This window comes from Melanostigma gelatinosum (genome assembly GCF_949748355.1).
Source record: "Melanostigma gelatinosum genome assembly, chromosome: 6".
Classification (NCBI taxonomy): domain Eukaryota; kingdom Metazoa; phylum Chordata; class Actinopteri; order Perciformes; family Zoarcidae; genus Melanostigma; species Melanostigma gelatinosum.
Window position 1 is genome coordinate 21871769 of NC_136639.1, and position 19514 is coordinate 21891282.

General features: G+C 44.9%; 1 protein-coding gene across 1 annotated transcript; it reads left to right on the forward strand.

Annotated features, from left to right (window-relative positions):
• Positions 1–6998: 6998 nt before the first annotated feature.
• LOC306778918 (LHFPL tetraspan subfamily member 2a protein-like) lies at positions 6999–18805 on the forward strand. The gene is made up of 3 exons (XM_079270656.1): positions 6999–7205; positions 14605–15235; positions 16612–18805. Exons 2-3 carry the CDS (start codon positions 14833–14835, stop codon positions 16866–16868), a joined length of 660 nt encoding a protein of 219 aa, XP_079126782.1. The 5' UTR covers positions 6999–7205; positions 14605–14832; the 3' UTR covers positions 16869–18805.
• The last annotated feature ends 709 nt before the right edge of the window (positions 18806–19514 follow it).

Genomic DNA, 19514 nt, shown 5'->3' on the forward strand with positions numbered 1-19514 from the left:
TAACTTTCTCAAGAATACTCCCGGTCCTGGAGGGTGAGTACATAGAAACTTGTATTTTCGTCATTCATCATAGGCAAGGCAAGGCAAGTTTATTTGTATAGCACATTTCAACAACAAGGTAATTCACATAAAACCATTAAAAGCATCAAAACATAAGGCAAAAGAAAAGGAGATTTAAAAACAATTAAAGAAACAGTGTAAGAAATAAAATTCAGTAGTAAAATGCAGAAATGCAGGAAATTGATTAATATATGAATTGAATGTGGTTCAATTAAAGGCAGCAGCAAACAGAAAGGTCTTCAATCTTGATTTAAATGAGCTGAGGGTTTCAGCAGACCTGCAGCTTTCTGGGACTTTGTTCCAGATATGTGGAGCAGAAAAACTGAACGCTGCTTCTCCATGTTTAGTTCTGACTCTGGGAACAGAAAGTAGACCGGTCCCAGACGACCTGAGGGGTCGGGATGGTTCATAAGGTAGCAGCAGATCAGAGATGTATTTTGGCCCTAAACCATTCAGTGCTTTGTAAACCAACAGCAGGATTTTAAAGTCAATTCTTTGCTGGACAGGAAGCCAGTGCAAAGACAATCCTGTTGGGACATAAGTCCTCTAATCCTTGATATATTCTTCAGGTGATAATAGGCTTAATTTGTAATTGTCTTGATATGGCTGTCCAGGTTGAGGTCTGAATCCATAACTACACCAAGATTTCTGGCTTGGTTTGTGGGTTTTAACATCAGTGACTGAAGCTGAGCGGTGATTTTCAATTGTTCGTCCTTGGTACCAAAAACAATTACTTCTGTTTTATCTTTGTTTAATTGAAGAAAATTCTGGCACATCCAGTTGTTGATTTGTTCAATGCAGTTACCCAGCCCTTGTATGGGATTATAGTCCCCTGGTGACATAGTTATGTAGATTTGTGTGTCGTCTGCATAATTATGATAACACACTTTGTTGTTTTCCATAATCTGAGCTAGTGGAAGCGTGTAGATGTTGAACAGAAGAGGCCCCAGTATTGAACCTTGGGGAACACCACATGTCATTTTAGTCAGCTCTGATGTGTAATCAGCTACAGACACAAAGTATTCTTGGCCCTTCAAGTAGGATTCAAACCAGTTAAGTGCTGTGCCAGAGAGTCCCACCCAGATTTTTAGTCTTTCTAGGAGTATGGCATGGTCGACCGTGTCGAATGCAGCACTGAGATCTAGTAACACTAAGACTGAACTTCTGCCATTGTCTATGTTTAAGTGGATGTCGTTGAAAACCTTAACAAGAGCAGTTTCAGTGCTGTGGTGCTGTCGAAAGCCTGACTGGAAAACATCAAAGCAGTTATTTACGGTCAAGAAGTTGGTCAGCTGTTGGAAAACCGCTTTTTCAATTATTTTACTTAAAAATGGGAGGTTTGATATTGGCCTATAATTTTTCATCGTTGCGGAGTCTAAACTAGCCTTCTTTAGGAGCGGTTTAATAACTGCAGTTTTTAGGGCTTGTGGGAAGACACCTGAGAGAAGGGATGTGTTTACAATTTGTAAAAGATCAGTGGTCATGCAGTTTGAAATATTTTTGAAAAAGTGTGTTGGTAGAATATCCAAGCAGCAGCAGGATGACTTCAGATGTTGTATCATGTCTTCTAGGCTTCTACGGTCGATTGAATGAAATTGTGTCATGATATTTGAATGGATGTTATTCAGAGATCGGGACAACACATATCCTGTGGTTGATGTGGAGGCACTGACTGCTTGTCTAATTTTCTGAATTTTGTCAGTAAAAAAGGAGGCAAATTGATTGCATGCCCAGGTGGATTGGAGCTCAGCAGCTACCGACACTGGAGGGTTTGTTAGCCTGTCGACAGTAGCAAATAAGGCGCGTGTATTGTTCTTGTTTTTGGTTATGATGTCAGAGAAGAATGACTGCCTTGCATTTCTAAGTTCCAAATTATAATTGCGAAGTCTCTCCTTATAGATGTCACAGTGAACCTGGAGATTAGTTTTTCGGCACCTGCGCTCAGCTTTCCGACACTCTCGTTTCTCCATTTTGACCAACGTAGCATTTCTCCAAGGAGATCTTTGCTTACCCGAGACAACCTTCACTTTAGTGGGTGCAATGGCATCAATAATATTTTTAACTTTAAAATTGAAGCCATCTACAAGCTCATTGACTGAGAGGCAAGAGAGGGCTGGTGTGGAGGAGAACTTCTGAATAAATAGTTCACTGGTGTTTTCAGAGATGTAACGCTTTGTCACAACCTTGGTTTGGACATTTGTGTGCAAGGAGATTGCACTCTCAAAGAAAACACAGAAATGATCAGAGAGTGCAACATCAGTCACAGCAACCTTGGAAATGTTTACACCTTTGGTGATGATTAGGTCCAGAGTGTACCCCCTGTTGTGGGTGGGTCCTGTCACATGCTGAGTCAGATCATAGTTATCAAGGACACCACATAGTTCTATATAATCTCTGTCCTGGGGATTATCAACATGGATATTAAAATCACCAACAATAACAACACAGTCAAAATCAATACAGATTACAGACAGCAGTTCAGTAAACTCATCAAAGAAGGTTGCACAGTATTTAGGTGGTCTGTAAATGTTTAGGAATAAAGCTTGATTGGAATTCAGAGCCACATATTCAAAATAACTAAAATTACCAAAGGGCATCTGCTTGCATTGAAGAGAATCATTAAATAAAACAGCAACTCCACCTCCTTTCTTATGTGCTCTTGTTTCGCTCATGAAACTGAAGTTGGGAGGTGTTGATTCAATAAGAACAGCTGCACTGTTATCTTGATTTAACCAAGTTTCAGTTAAAAACAAAATGTCCAGTTTGTGCCTAATAATAAAATCATTGATTAAAAATGTTTTTCCTGACAGAGACCTGACATTTAATAAAGCTAAGTTTAATGTGGTTATAGCTTTCTTTGCCTAATTTATTTGGACAGGCTGACGAGGAATGTATGCTAAGTTTGATAAGTTTGATACGTTTGCATGTTTACTGTTGTTTCTTCGCAGCCTCACCTTTCTTTTTCTATAAACTTGCAGGACAGGAATTGAAACGGCTAGCTGCATACAGGGCCCCGACTTTTCCTGGAGAGAGTCATTGGTATCATTAGCCTTGTAGCCTGGACCCAGAAGATATCAATTATTTAGGGGAGACAGATGATGGTTGTAGTACCGTCGAGGAGTGGGGAGAGGAGTGTGTTTGGTTCCACCAATGACCAGCTCTTTCATGTGGTCAGTGAACTCCAGGTGGGGGGAGCATGGGGAGAGTGTGAGAGAGGCTTGCGATCCAAAGTATGGACCCGAAGTAGGTGCTGGGGAGGGAGGTAAAGACTCCTCGTCTAGGAAGGGTGGGGAAAGTGGGAGTTGCAGTCCAAAGTATGGACCTGAAGTAGGTGCTGGGGAGGGAGGTAAAGACTCCGCATCTAGGAAGGGTGGGGAAAGTGGGAGATCGGAGGTGGTCCCTGATGATGAGGTTGGAGACTCCTCCTTTTGGCTGTCGTTAGGCGGGGGTATCCTTCCCGTAAGGTCTCCATGGCGATGCTGTGTGGTTATCTCTTGTTTAGACTCCTCTTGTATCTTGTCCTTGGCAGTAGGGACAGACGAGTGACGCAGGGAGAAAAATAGGTTCGAGGTAAACAGTTTTACCCCTGACTTGTTTCGGCAAACTCCATGCGCTGTAAAAAGATGTCTGCGCTCCCAGAAAAGGTAGAAATTGTTGATAAAATGTACTGAATGGTCAGCACATGCAGTTGACAGCCATTTGTTCAGTGCAAACAGCCTGCTGAATCCTTCATCTCCTCCTCTGACTGGTGGGAGAGGGCCACTGATGAACACCTCAGCCTTGACAGAGCTGACTGTGTTTAACAGATCAATAAAGTCTCGCTTCAGAACTTCAGACTGTTCTGAGAAACGTGTTCAGAGAAATATTCTGCCTCCAGCTACCCAGAGATATACGTCATCATGTTTACTAAAAGGTGTTTTTTCTTTTCCCATCCCATCAATCACCTTTCAACCTCTCTGATGTATCTTGTGATCCACTGGAGGGGTCCCTCAGCTCATGTTGAGAAGTACTATTTGTTCATGTGGAAGCTTTTGAGGCATCTGCTAAAGTCTGTTTGTGGCATATAAACCAACTCACACATAAACCTACAATTATTGTATCACTACTTTGTTCACCTATGCAATCCGAATACAAAGCCCTTGTTCACACAAAGGCCACCACTCGCATGTATCTATTGGTAGCTTTAGAATCAGTACAGCTATATATCTAAAGCATGCTCTGCAGTTAAAACAATTGTACCAGCCCTTATTTTCACACACAAACATATATCCGACATGCACCAGGAATGGCATCATCAAGAGAGCGTTACCTCCTCCCCACAGCCACTAACCATCAAACCCAATCATCTCTCCCAGTGTCTCTTAAGTCTTCTCTGCATTTCCCCATGGTGTTGCCCTCAACATCTTCCTCACTCTGCCGGAGGGCTGTGGTGACCACACTTTTTTTTTTTTTTTAACTATTTACAGACTTTCATGCCTCCCACAGTGTTCTCTCCAGGACGACACACACAGACAGATCTTGGTGTGGAAAGAGGAAGTCCAGATGGCAGGGCCGACCAAATGACACAGTGGCTCTGCCGTGGTGGAGGAGCGAAGCACCGTGTGAGCGAGGAGACAAAACTGTGAGGGTACGAAAGCTTGAGGCCGTGAAGAATGTCAGGAGGGCGGCGTAAAGAGCTGCACTCAACAAACTCCCACTGCAGCATCCCACAGAGGAAATAAGAGCTGGTGTTAACAGGCTGGGAAGAGGAGCTGATGTGCTTTTTTTTGTTTTTAGGATTCTGTAGGCTCGTACAAAATATGCACACAAAAAAAAACCAACAAGCAGATAGTATGCAGTAAATACCAATGTGGTGAAACTCATAATGTTTGAGTTATGGAGGGGAAGCTTTAAAAAAGTCATGATGACGCATGTCTAAAGTGGTCACGAGTGGACCCTCATCAATGTTGACACTTGATGGGATCTTTGCGAACATCATTTATGATAGTCTAAAAGCAAAAGAGCTTTACCCAGCATGCGTCACGTGTGTTTAAATTAATGAGAAGGTGAAATAATCACATGACAAGCTGACTGGACTCATTATATTTATAAAAAGACTGAAAACTGCTTCAAGGAGACATTCAACATTTAGACAGTGAGGAGGCATGTTTATTAGATGCGGATGCATATTCTCTGACAGGATAAACAAAGAGACTGAAGGCATGAAGCTGAACAATTGTTCATTAAGACAAGGCTCGAGGATCATTCCTCCACCATTCTCTTCTCGTGAGAATTTGAAAAGAAAAAAGCGGCCTCCCAAAACACACCAGAACCAGCATGTTTTTCCAAACCTGTTTGCAAATGATACCTCGGTTACTCAAGTGACTCTTAACAGAGCTGCGTAAAGCCTTCATCAATCCACATGGACTTCCTCCAGCAATTTATTACCGCCACCATTTGACATCGCTTACAAACCACACAAATCCTTCAAAACATGCAGTTGGGGCCCCCGCGTCATTCACTATTCCCTGCTGGCATATATTTCCCCTCCCTAAAATATTCATATGGTCCCAGTGTGACAGTCAGTCCCTGAGTTATCACCGTTCCACAGACCACATTGTAAAAAGTGTGGTTTATGTCTCCGGCTCAGCTCCCTGAGTGAGAAGAGAGGAGAAAACACAGTTTCTTCTCTACAGGAGCAGAAACAGCCTGCAGAGGGATGATCTCAGATCTTTCCTGGAGCCTCCCGTGAAGAAAACAAGGACGGAGGTTCTCTTATTACTTGGTGCTGCTCGGTAAAACAACGCAGAGGTGGAGACACTGCTGTCTACATACAATTACATCTAAAAAACAGAACTGTCAAGTCAAAGTTGAGTCTCTATATAAAGTTCCGCGTTGTGGTAAATATGCATGTTTTGCATTCTTGAAAAAAAGTTTGATGAGGTGATCAATACCACCACTCTCGTGTGTAGAGTAAATATGAAGATACAGCCAGCAGCCGGTTAGCTTAGCTTAGCATAAAGACTGGAAACAGAGGGAAACAGCTAGCCTGGCTCTGTCGAAAGGTAACATAATCCACCTAGAAGCACCTCCGAAGCTCACTAATCAACATGTTATTGTTTGTTTAATCTTCACATAAGCCAACGTGTATAAGCCACATGTTTTGGTTTAGCGGTTTGGCAAGAAAGCAGATGGATGTATTTCCCAAACTGTAGAACTATTCATTGAAGGATAAATCCAAGCAATAGAGGGGGCCAGTGCCCTGGTAATATTAAGCCTGGACTCACTGTAAATTGGGGTTTCAGTATCTTGCCCAAGGGCACTTCGACAAGTGGACTGAGGGGGCCAGGGATCGAAACACCAACCTTCTGATTCGTGGACAACCACTCTACCTCCTTGCTTGAAATATTAGGAACAACTCAAATAGAATGTGGCCCCGGTCTGCCCCCCCATTTGAAATGTTTAGAGTCACCACTGTCAATGATCAGCATTTGTTCTATTTCAACATACGAAAAATGTAGGACAAACATGTAAATCGTACAATAGGCTCTTAAATTATGCACATTAAAAAGACGTGGAGTCAAATTGTTAACATTTTGATGGGTAAATGTGTTAACCTAATTACATTGTTATAATTTTATATCTGTAATTCTATTTGCATGTTCCACATTATTATTTTCAATTGTCAATATCTCAGAGTGTACCCTACGTAAACTGTGAGAAAAATGCTTTGCTACACGAAAGTAAAGAAAAGGGGGAAAAGTTGTAACTATAAAGAAGAAGTTGCGAAGGAAGCGTGAATAAATGAGTTGTGTCCACGCGTTTATTGTTGGGAGTTTATGGGAAGCGGAGTCTCAGAATCCAGGAACTCGTCATCATCTCTGACACTTTTCTTCTTCTTCTCTCTGAGACGAGCGGAGCGGGGGGAAGGGAGAGGGGGGAGGGAGGAGAGAGGAGAATAGGCCGGCGGCAGACGGCAGTGGGACGGCTTTACGTGAGGACAGAAGGAATGAGAATAATAACGTCCTGAAGAAAGGAGACGAGTGAATGAGAGTGTGGAGAGCTGCCCCGCGCGTGGAAGATAAACCAGCGTTTCAAAACAAAGGACAGCTACTTCTTCGTCTTCTTCTTCTGCGCCTGCAGACATCTCTCCACGCCGACTTCCCGTAAGTAGAAGACAATGCGACAGGGAAACGTGTAGCGTAGCTGTTTGAAAGCACTGATGTCACACATCTCCTCTTCGGCTGGCAGGTTTCATGTTGCCAGAAAAGAGTCATTAATGTAACGGTTGTTGATACAGGAAGTCTCGCTTGCGGGTTAAAGTCCCTCTAACTGTCAGGAAAAGATTCTCTTTTCTCAAAACCAAGCGTTTCATTGCACAGAGCTGAGTTTAATGCCAGCTGTTAGTAAGGAAGTTTGCATGCTGCATTGATTGTGACGTAACCACATGAAGACAACCCGAGTGGGGATGTGTTTTTTAGTTTCTTTGGAGGGATGTGGACTGGGAGGCATCTAAAGGTGCAGCTCTGTGGTCCCACAACATCTGGCAGCAGCTGAAAATCACAGCACAGTGTCTTTAGCTGAAAATCACAGCACAGTGTCTTATTAGAGAAATCACCTCCGCCAGAAGCCCAACTGCTTATTACACAGCTCTATTTTATTATTTTTATAAATTGTTTTTATAACCCAATCTGTCTTTCACACACGTCCGTGCACGCAGCAGCTCCTCTGTGTCTCTTTCCACCGCAACCCCACGTCCTTGAAGTGCATGAGGAGTTCCACCCATGTGAGAGCCACCCATGGAGCTCTCTGGCCCGATGCACGCTGAGAGGGGAAGTGGCTCCACATCATAAACTAAACAAAGCCAGGAAAACCGTTGCGTGTTTATTCTAGCCGAGTTCAAGGACAAACCATAGTGACATGATGAGTGGAGGGAGTCGCCGCCAACTTTCAGAACTTTTACACTCTTACAAAATCTGATTTTTCTTCAATGTCTCACAAAAACATTCTAGGAGTTATACAGTATGCTGCTATTATGCTGTAATTGACTTTTGGTATGATTGCCCTAACCCTGGCATCTTCTCCTAGATTGAGTTTTGACAACCGCCCGGGTGAGAAGTGCAAACTTCTTTCTTGTCACTCTATCTGGATGGAGCAATGTGATGGTGATAGCTAAAGGAGTTGTTTTTTTTCAGTGGTGAAAAAGCAAGTTGTGCTTTCTATTAAACGCAAAAAAACTGTCTTGTGGCTGTATGTCAAATTGATCTATATTTGGTCTGGTTTATACGAGACAGAAGAGGAATGTGTCCCGGACTCTTCTGTGGTTGATTTCAATCTGTGAACATCAGCAGAAAGTTGTACGTCTAGGAAGATGGTCAGTGATTTATGAGTAGAACTTGTAGACGATAAGACTAACGATACAGCCATTTCCAGTTTGTTACATTGTTGCTTATCATAGCTTTTTAGCTTATTTGATGGATTCTCTATCTTCCTGGAGGGCCACAGTTCCCCATTCAATTCCCCAGAGTGTGAAAATCATCTTGTAAACTCTAAATTACCTGGTTTTCACAGCGCAAGTATTAACTTTCCACGATAAGTCCACTGATCGTGTGATGTAAAATCAGTGAAGCGCCCCTTTAATGCAGAAAAGTTGATAAAATCTCCAAACTGTTATAATATAAATATACGCAACTATTAATCATCAGTCAACATCCTAAAACCTCCCATGCGCACCCTCAAACATCACTGTAAAAAGGACAATCTGGAGCTGTTGAGAAAAAGCAGAAAGTTTGTGTGCTGCATCCATCATCTTTGTAGAAACAAACCATTGAGCAGAAGGGTAGACAGCGTAGGCCGTGTCATTCCTGACTCTTTGTGTGAGTGAAATGTGAGGGTCACTCGGGGGCTTTTGTGCGTCAGAAACTTTGGGGCCCCTACGGAGTCGGTGCGGGGGGCCGGAGCTGTTGCACAGATTGAATAGGTTAGGGGGGCCACGGCGGCCGCTCTTTGAGGACCGGGGAGGTGCATTCTGGCATGTCTTTTGAGAGCTGAAGAGCGAGCAAAGGGTGGGTGGTGGTTGGGTGGGGGCGTCGGCACGTCTTTGTGCTGCCTTTGTTTGGGTTGAGTGGCACCAGATGAAGCGGGCCTTCTCTTTATGTTTTCCACTCAGGCACATGCACGCACAGACGGGCCTCGGCCGACGCTCTCCTCTGGGTAAGTCATGCGCTTTGATGCAATGACACCCCGGACGAGCGAGCGCAGGCTGGCACCGTCTCACACTTTACGGGTGTGTATTTGTTTTTGGTGTTTGTGCGTCAGTAACTGTATTGTTTTTCAGCACGCTGTGGGAGGTGGCAGGGGCTCTCACTGTTGACTTGCTGTTTACATTTCTGAGGCCTCTTATTGTCGTCGAAACCTCTGGTTGTGTTTGAAAGCTAGAGCTGCTGGCAGGTCTTCACTCCAGTCGGGGAATGACATTCAATGTGTGTTTTTCTACAGCTTGAATTGCTTTATGGCGTTTAATCTGGGTCTGTAAAATAAATCTAAACTAACTCTGGAGCGCTAAACTTGCGTTTGATGGCCGCCATCACTCAATGGCTGGAGTCATGGGACGCAAGTTGTGGCGAGTGCCTATCCATCCATGGGAAACATTTTCTCCACTTGCAGCTCTTTCATGCTCTGTTTATGCAGGGCTACCGAGGTGGTGGCTTACGTGGTTATGGTTAGCGAGAAAAAGGCTCTTGAAGAGAGCGGGCCCGAGTTGTTTCACAACGTCTGGGGGGAACCGAGAAAGACTCGAGCAAACCAAAGAAGCTGAACTCGTCTTCGTGTCCCTTTTCTGTTCGGAGCATGCTGGGAAAGCAGGTGGATGTTCGCCCCCCCGAGGCTACAGGTTTAGGTGTGACAATCAAAGGGAGCCACAATGTACAACTCATTAGTTTTGTGTGTAAGTTCTCTCGTTTTCTTTTTTTGTTGGAAAAGGCTTTGTTCTCTCGTCGTGGTTCGGGTTTCACAAGGTCACAAATCTTTTCAGACCGCCTGGGGCGCGCGGGAGGGGGGGTGGCGGGGTCAAACAGGAGCTCGCTGTTGATCTTTTGCTGTTCGGTGGATGGAAATGGAAATTTACGAGGCATTTTCTGGAGGGCGTTGGTGTCTCTATTCCGGCAGGTGTTATGGCTTGCCCGCTGTTCTTGCATCATCTCCGACAGAATAGAGACTCGATGAAGACTGCCTGCTCTTTTAAATGAATGGGCGATTGATTGAGAATTTGAGCGGTTGAGAGGGTATGTTCAGGATTCAACCTACTGCTGTTGCTTCACTCTGCGTCACTTCGCCTGGAGCTCGACTGCATTCTTTTATGAAAGAGGGATACGTTTGGTCCTGCCCAACTCCGACTGGTATCGCACTAGTTTCATATTGCTTGTTACTTGTTTTTGTATTCTCCTGAGTCTCTTGAGGGATTTCCACACTGTCCACATCTTGTTGGAGTAGCTGTGTGTAGCCCTGAAGATGACGAAGTAGCCTCTTGTGTGGTTTATGGTTTGAGGGCCTTCCTCCTGGCTGGTCCAGAGGCATGCCCAGAGCAGACCAGGCGCAGCAGCTTAGGGAACAGATTGCCTTGGTTTGAGGTTGCTGGTTCAAGATCTGTGGATTCCTCCCAGCCCAGATCAACTGGAGGGGGGGGGGGGGGGGGGGGGAATCAACAGATCCGGGTGGGTGATCTAACAGCTCAAATATGCTTTCCTAAACTAGAGATGCACCGATCCCCCACTGATACCAGCTTTCATTCCCATACTGACTCAAATAGCCGGATTGTGTGTACGGGTTATAGTGAGTCGGTCTGGGATCGGACACTACTATATTAATAAATAACAATTCAGTGCATTTATATCGACTTCTCTATATGGTGCCTTACACATAAAACCGTGATCCCAGCCACTTCCACACAGTGAGGCATAAAGCTTATTAATTTAACACTGGCATCCGATATGTACTCTGTTTTGGGCGGGCGATATGGAGAAAATCGAATATCCCAATATTTCTTTCCCAAAGATCTTGATATTGCAACGATAGTGTAGGGTTGAGTCTTGGTGCACAATACATTTATAGATGAATAATCATCAGTAATGTGGATATAATGACTTAAGTGGTTGAAGGCAAATTATAGAACGACTGTCAGAAAATGACATTACTTTACTTTAACAAACCAGGAAAAAACTTACGCCATATTACGATGTCCAAAATCTAACATCATATCTGGACTCACAATATCAATAAAATATTGCTGCTTTCATCTCGTAGCATATCTGCTGTATCATCGGTCGAACTCTGCATCGTGGGAGGATTCATGAAAGCGCCAGGATACCCCGTGATCTGTCTTTGCTGGTGTTGATGCATATCTATGACGGTGGACTACGGAGAGAGCTTTCGGTAACAGAGATCTGACTGTTTGAAGATGCATATCTATCAAAAGCAAGTGGGAGGCCGAGACCCCTCACCCGCGGCGCCTCGGTCATGAATAAGACATCGCTCTGAGCGTCTGATGTGCTGTGAAGTGTAGAAACGCACAAGAAACCCCCGACCTGACCAAGGAGAATAGCTGCACAAGCTCTTTCCCTGAAGTCTGTTCAACAGCCAGCAAACAAGCGGAAAGCGTTCCTCGGTTTCAGGATGCGCTGACCTCTCTGCTCGCGAAGCGACACCGCAGCACGCACACGTATACATGCATGCAGATCACCAGCTGTAAAGACTAAGATCTCAAATTCAAATGACTGGAACATTTATGATCTGGTGTTAAAGATGATCTGTTTAGTGTGAAGTAAAGATGAGATCAGGGTGGCCGTTATATCAATAATGTTCACTGTCAAACTAACCAGACGAGACGTTTTCACCTCGCTCTGAGTGCCGTCCTTACCGAGACGACGGAGAGCCGTGATGAGGTACGAGTGAAGCGATTTCCGGGGGGGGGGGGGAGATGACCCAAGGTGCCCGCCGACTGCCTCAACGAGGCGTGTTCAGGCTCCGTCCCTGTAGTTTCAAGAGGCAGAGCGGCTAATTTGAGGGACATCGCAGTCTCAACAGACAGCGCCATTCCCGGCCTGGATGGACTGTATAATCAGCTGTAAACAGAGGACTCGAAATCCACGGAGCAACCCAAAACTGCAGCCTGGGTGGCTGAAACCCATTGTAAGTACTGCAGAATGGAAACTGTGAGCGCAACAATGAGGACCATGGTTATTGTGAGGAGGCCTGGAATGAACTCAAGGACTGTAATAAAATAGGGCACACCCCAAACCATCCTCAGAAACACATAAACACGCTTGCAAATGCATGTTCCTTTGTCGCTGTAATTCCCCTGGAAGCGGAATCACAAGCATGTTTCTTCAGACATCACCTGGAAAAAAACCCTGTGTGACGTGGTTTAGATTGACAGAAGATAGTCGGACGGATCGTTGCTCACGATGCACAACTGCTCCTCAGAGGCTGTCGGACGGACACTGATGCTTCCTGTCAGCTTCCTGTTTATGTCTGCCATTTCCTTGTTTTTGCCCGAGAATGAATGGTGACGCCGCTGCGGCTTCTTTATCCTGCTGCTGCTGGCGTTCAGCTGAAACTGAAATTCGCTCCCTCAGTTTATCTTCGGGCTGGCTAATTATAGACCCGCGCATTTCGGCTGAGGGTTCATGAAATCTCTAATTATGTTGCGAAATTGTGGAACGATGAGAAAATTTTTTAAGCGGAGACGTCGATGTTGCAGATTTAAAGCGTCACACAACCGTGAACTGCAGACACGACTGAGCGACACCCGCACCTCAAGCGGTTCAAATCCCATTCCTCGGCTCCTCACATGCTGTCATGCCTGTGACTTTGTTGTTGTGACCCAGTTCTGCTGGATTCCATTCGACCTCGGATGAATCAGTCGGCCTTTTTGGCCGCATGAGATAATACTTTTTATTTTGTGGTGCTTTCGCCTTGAACCGACTCCGATCGTATCTGACAGAATACAGCGTCAGTGTTCATTCCCTACAGATGTGGTGGAGTGATTTACCATCCTGAATGGAGGCTGGCGGGGAGGTTATGTGCAACCTAATACCGCAGTAATTCCCCTGGGCGTCAGACTGACTTGTAACTCTTAATGAATGTTTTTGTGCTGAACTTTTCATCACCAAGAAAATTAATAGAAACAGTAAACTGTTATCAGTTTAGCCTCCCTTCTCTGGTATGTGAAAGTTATACATCTATCAGGCTGATTTATACTCTTTCTAGAATAATTGTCCCATTACAAACCTCGCTGTCAGCAGTTGGTAGGGACTAAAAGAGATACTGGAACTGATTTTTTTTTTCGAAAATATATCTTTTAATAGAACCCTAAATCGCTGCCCACATCTCTGATTTGTTCAGTGGTTCAAATGTCTGTAGGTCTGGTGTCATCTACATCAGAGAGGTCGCTAAATCCATGAAAGAAAAAGCGACAGAAATGGACACCAATATGGCAACAAGAATACATCAATACAACAATGCAGAAGTACATGTCATTCATCTCTGTTGTATTGGCGCGGAGGCCCAAAATGTACGGATACCTCAAAACCTGGGAGAAAAAACAACCACAGTATCTTCATGGTGAGATACCACTAGAGATAAATATCTCTTGTAATTTGTGTGATTAGACCCTTTTAAACGTCTCGTAACCTTCTTTATTGGGGATCACCCGGACAGCCGAGTCCACCACGCTGGGGTTTTGACCCGGCTCCCTCATATCTTCCCGTGTGTGTCATCACAGCGCTGGATCACGACACTCATGACATCAGAAGGCTTCTGAGAAACCCTCCGTGTTTCCACGAGGCCACGGCTGTGTCGAGGCCAGTGTGGCCACGGCAACGAAATCAAAACATAGACACAGCAATCGCTTTGATTGAGACACACACACACACACGCACACACACACACACACATACACACACACACACACATACACACACACATTGATTCACATGCACACACAGGATTGAGAGCCCTGAAAATGTCATCTGTTGTTTGGATTGCTGTTGAAAGATTTTTTTTCAGACTGTAATATGAATTGATCTGCGCTGATCTGTGTTGACAGCCGCTCGGTTGCTAAATACACAAGGCTCCTGTCATTGCGAAGATGAAACCGATCACACAAAGGCCCAGGGATCTGTGAGCGGAGTGACGACAGTATGAGCTCGTTTGTGTGTGTGTGTGTGTGTGTGTGTGTGTGTCTGAGTCATCTTAACTGTTCCGGCGGACATCTGGAAGTGTTGCTCACGCTGCACTCGCAGCTGGCTGATAGTGAATGTGAAGTAGCGCTCTGTGGGAAGATCTGGGGTCTGTTTGATGACAATGGTACAAATTAAACATCCCCTGGGGCGAACACAAGGGAGCTCGGTGATTCATGGTGGATGGGAAACCAGTCGCCGTGCAGCCTTCTTACCCCTCTTTTCTCCCCCCTTTCCCCCGTCAGTTACTCCCACATCACATGTACACAGATTCTGTGTGTCTTTGACCATCTTGTGTGTCTCTGTGTCTGTGGGTGTGCCTTTACAGACGCTGCCATGGCCGAGGGAAGCTGCTTCGGTGCGCTGTAGCTGTTTGGCGTGACCTTGCCTCGGAAGAGGAAAGAATCGTGAGAGGAGGGAAACATCTGCTCAGAGGGGATAGGACCAGAACAAGGAATCTGCTGGACCTTTCTGTTTGTAAGGGAAAGTAATTTAAAACTCTAAGAGGGCTTCAATATTTGTTTTGGTTGTTGCCATCTCAGACAGACTTGACGCCATGTGCCATGTTATTGTAACATGCCGCTCCATGCTGTGGACGCTGCTCAGCATCGTGGTGGCCTTTGCCGAGCTCATCGCCTACATGAGCCCCGACTGGCTGCTGGGATTCCCTCGGTCGGACTCCGGGGCGGGCGTGGACCCCGGGGGGTACCGGCCGTCTCTCGGCCTCTACAGCCGATGCCTTCGCGTCGGGTCCCGGGGAGTGGTGGTGAGCTGCGGGCCCTACGCCGGGACGTTTGGAGAAGTGGCCAGCGGCTTCTGGCAGGCCGCCATGTTGTTTCTGGCAGCTGGGACGTTAGTGCTGGGAAGTGTGGCCTGTATCTCCGTGTTCAGCATGTGCTTCCAGAGCATCATGAAGAAGAGCATATTTAACATCTGCGGACTGCTCCAGGCTATCGCAGGTGAGACATCATGACTGTGTGTTTGTTCAGCACGTCTGACACACTTACTCAGGAATCAGTTTCACTCGAAATTGAATGTTCTTTGAGTTTTGTTTTTAATTCAATTGTGTGCATTAAAGATAGATGGGAAAAAGTGGAAGAGTGAGAGAGATGGTATGTAACGAAGATCCCCAGCTTGAATCAAACCGACACCCCAAAGCACAGTGATATATATTAATTGTAAATTAAAAAAATTAGAACTCAAAATTCACATTGTTTATTGTTATAGTTAATTTGTTCTTATTTTCTCATATATCTTTTGAAAATATTATGAAAAATGACTTTTTCAGTGCTTGTTCGCATACCTTTGGTTATCTGGAGTACCTACCAACCTACACACTGTAAAAAAAACAAGACGACCCAGTCAGTTTTTTGTGGCTCTAAAAACATGGGATTCAACAATTTATTAAGATTTGATTCCTATGTCGCATGAATGCTCATTAGAATGCGGCCAATCACAGCAGACTGGGCTTTTTCGGGAGAGGGATTTAAAGAGACAGACGCTGACACGGGCCTTTCAGACGGAGGGTGAATACAGCTATATTCAGTATGAGAAAAATAAAGTGTTTTTTTTAGCATTAAAGCATGTAAACATATTCCAGTAGAAACACAAAATACTAGTGTGATTTTGCTAGTCATGATTTCACCCTAAAAAAAACCCCAAATATTTACTCTCATTCTTTTTCATTGCCATGCTTCCTCTGGGTTCACACGTTCAAAGTTCTCAGTTAAAAGAGAAGGAAATTGGAAGTTCCCACAAAACGAGCCCCCTCAGGGAAGCAGGGAAGACCTGGAGCTGAACAGCTACATTTCACTTGCTACCGAAGATAATGCTAATAATCCCAGTTTATAGTGGTTACACGCCCATGCAAGCCTATTACTGTACGTTTTATAATCATGCCATAGCCTTTGGGGAATGCCTCTGTTGCTGTTGAGTTTACAAGTTGAGACATCAGATTTTACAAGTTGGCAACGCCTAGTGGCGTGCCATTGCACTTTCCCTAGTTGGAGGTTGGCTATTCCAATCAAACCTGGCCATGTCTTTCTGCATGTTTCTACAACAATGAGCTCCCACAGGTGTGTTTGACCGGACAGGTCTGTCGAGCGGGTAATCTATCACTGTGTCACATCACTGCAGAAGCGGTCAAATGGGGCTTTTACTCGCATCGCAAATCAAACACTTGTCAGCTGAAAAAACACACGTATTCTTCACCAGAGTTGAGTCACCGCGCTCCCAGCTGCTCTGTGATCTGTTTGTGCTTCCTCTGCCCCAATGTTTACGTGACTAAACCCCTCGTCTCATCGTCTGCTTTCTCTCTCTCTCGCTCTCTCTGCAGGCCTGTTGCTGATGGTGGGCCTCATGCTGTACCCTGCCGGCTGGGGTTCAGAGAAGGTGATCGGCTACTGCGGGCCCGAGGCCTCGCCCTTCAAGCCCGCTCTGTGCTCCCTCGGCTGGGCGTTCTACACGGCGATAGGAGGAACGCTGGGATCGTTCCTGTGCGCCGTTTTGTCCGCACAGGCCGAGGTCGCCACCTCCAGCGATAAGGTCCAAGAGGAGATCGAAGAGGGGAAGAGTCTGATCTGCCTGCTCTGAGCCTTTAGAAACCTTCTCAGGAAACTCCCGGAAATCCTCCTCGGCATCATTTCTTCTTGCATGGACACTTGTAGATCTCAGTGGAGGGAGGACAGACATTTCTCTGAGTGATTTTCTTCACGATAGCCTGGATAAAATCAGTGATTGTTGAAAAGATGGAAGCCGTTGTAACAAAAATCCTTCAGCTTCAGGTTGACAGCCTAAAGGGCTGCGGTACAGCAGCAGGCCAATGGACTTTGCCTGTAGACCAATGTTTTTGAGCGTGATACTGTTTTATGTTTGTACTAATTCTCACCTTAAACAAACCACTGTGCTGGAATAGCAGCAGATTAGTCAAGGAAGTTGGTGGTGGATGCGTCGTTAGCGTTCTTGTGGACAGGTTAAACACTGCCAGACAAACAGTGTGTAGGTTAGTAACGCCATTATACTGTTCATTTCCCACAGCAAACCACTGAATGCTCCCAGATGTGTGCACTAAGACTCCCAACAACAGCTTGCGTGGGAGTGTGTGACAGACATGAACTTTTGAGGTTTCTAAATGTCCACTTGCTCTGATTGTACGGCACAGCGGGACAGTAAGACGAGCTGACTTTAGACACGCCACTTAGCGGATTGCTCCCTTTTTAAAAGCAGTGTTCTCCTGTTAAATGGATTGTTTGCGGGCCTTCTGCAGCTTGTTAACTGGCAGAGTGTGTGAAACGGAGCAGAAAAGCAACAGCTCAACTTTCATATTCATAAAAGCAGGCTGCACCGGATCTTATTGTGGTTTATCTTATGACTCACCGTACAGACAAGATCTGGCTTTGTAAAGACGATCAAGACACAAAGAGTGGGTCAAAATGGGTGTTTTTTCCGGTACTTTTGGAGATCACCCGATATTTTCACTTTGCTTCCTATTTTCCCAACCGCGCTTCATTAAGTCGCTGTAAAATGTAGAATCACGTGACCGCTTTGATTCATTGTAGATGAGATGTGCAATAATTCAACCGGAGTGTGTTTGCTGCGAGAGTGAGCGGACCCAGAGGATGAGACATTTCTGGTCCGTCTGTGCTTAAATTAAGATGTCGACTGTCCGCTGTTTTGTTACATTAACAAAAGAGTTAACAGCATCCGTGGCACATTGACTGATGCTGCATGTATGAGAGTTCCATGTGTGTGAGGAAAGATACAGTCCGTACTTTGTACTCGAATAAACCAGGCCTTCTTTAGCAATTCTGTCTGTGATTCGTATGTAAAACCTCTCTTTTACTCTGACAAGATCCTTCTTTCATGTGTCTGTCCTGTTAAAACCAAACCTCCTGAGGAAACACTGACACCTAGTGATGGAAAGAAGATAACACAAAACTACTTTCCACTTCCACTAGAACAACAGTCAAGATGCAGTTTTATACACCACAAGACTCAACACACAGCCTCCTCACAGGTGCGGTTAATCAGCAATCAAGGTCATTAACCAATCACCTGGCATCTCGCAGAACTCTCAACATAGCAACACATCTTTTACTGACCCTGGACAGCATTTTTAAATGGGGAGTGGAATTTATGTACCACTAAAAGCCAAGAAATATGGAGGTTTTTTATCAGTGAAACCAGCTACGGCTTTTGCCTGGCTTCAACACAGGATAAACTTACAATAATACTCTTAGACCTACATCTTCTACTTCATTGCAGTGTGTGTTTCCCCTATTTCAGCCTGCCCAGAAAGAGACGGAGCGTAGGTTTGTCAATGTCTTTAAGAAAATATCACTCTCCTCGACCCCATTTTCAATGTTAACACCAGCCCTGAAGCCGAGACATATCACCTGGAACTCAGAACCTTTACTTGCCTCTCAACAACAGTTCATAATCAACAGTTAAATTGTGTGTAACTTTGAATAACAATTAAATAACTCCCATGAAATGACCTTTCTTGAGTAAAGTGGTTACACAGTATGTACTAGTCCACCAGAGAGCAGCATGCACCAGTAAGCGCCATGTTGTATCACCTGCAGCCAGGAAATCACCATTTCTCATGGTAGCAGGTGCGCCATTGTTCGATTTGAAGGTGTAATAAAAATGTGTGATTCTCAGTCATACAGTACAATTGTTGTCATGTTTTCAAATGGGTACGTGTTGTTGGGCAAAGTGTCTCATAACAGAACGATCCAAACCACCAACATAAAAGCTCATTTGTGTTGCATTCTTTTACTAAACACTGATCAGTTCAGTGGTTTAGTGAAGGTTTATGTATGTGTGTTCCAATAACCATACCTCCATTCTATTAATATGCCAGAAACATATCTAGTATGTCCTAATACATAGTACCGGTATATCAAATGCAGTTTGCCACAAATACCAGGATGTACTGCGTCTGGTCGCATTTTGCAGCACACAAACAACTGCTGATGTCTGAGATGCCATATTTAATTCTGAGGAGAAAACACTGACTGGACAGATTGTTTTGTGTCTCCAATTCTGTGGTCCTGTGGGTCTAACTTCAAACCAGTCAGATCCAAATATCTAATCCGGCCAAAACGCCTTGAAGTAAAGAAATACACGGAGCAGATCATTTCATTCCAAGTGCAGAGTGAGGATCAGAAGGTTCTGAACGGCCTGAAGTAGCCTTGGTCGGTCCGTTTCCATGGCATTTAGGGACACGCGTGAGTG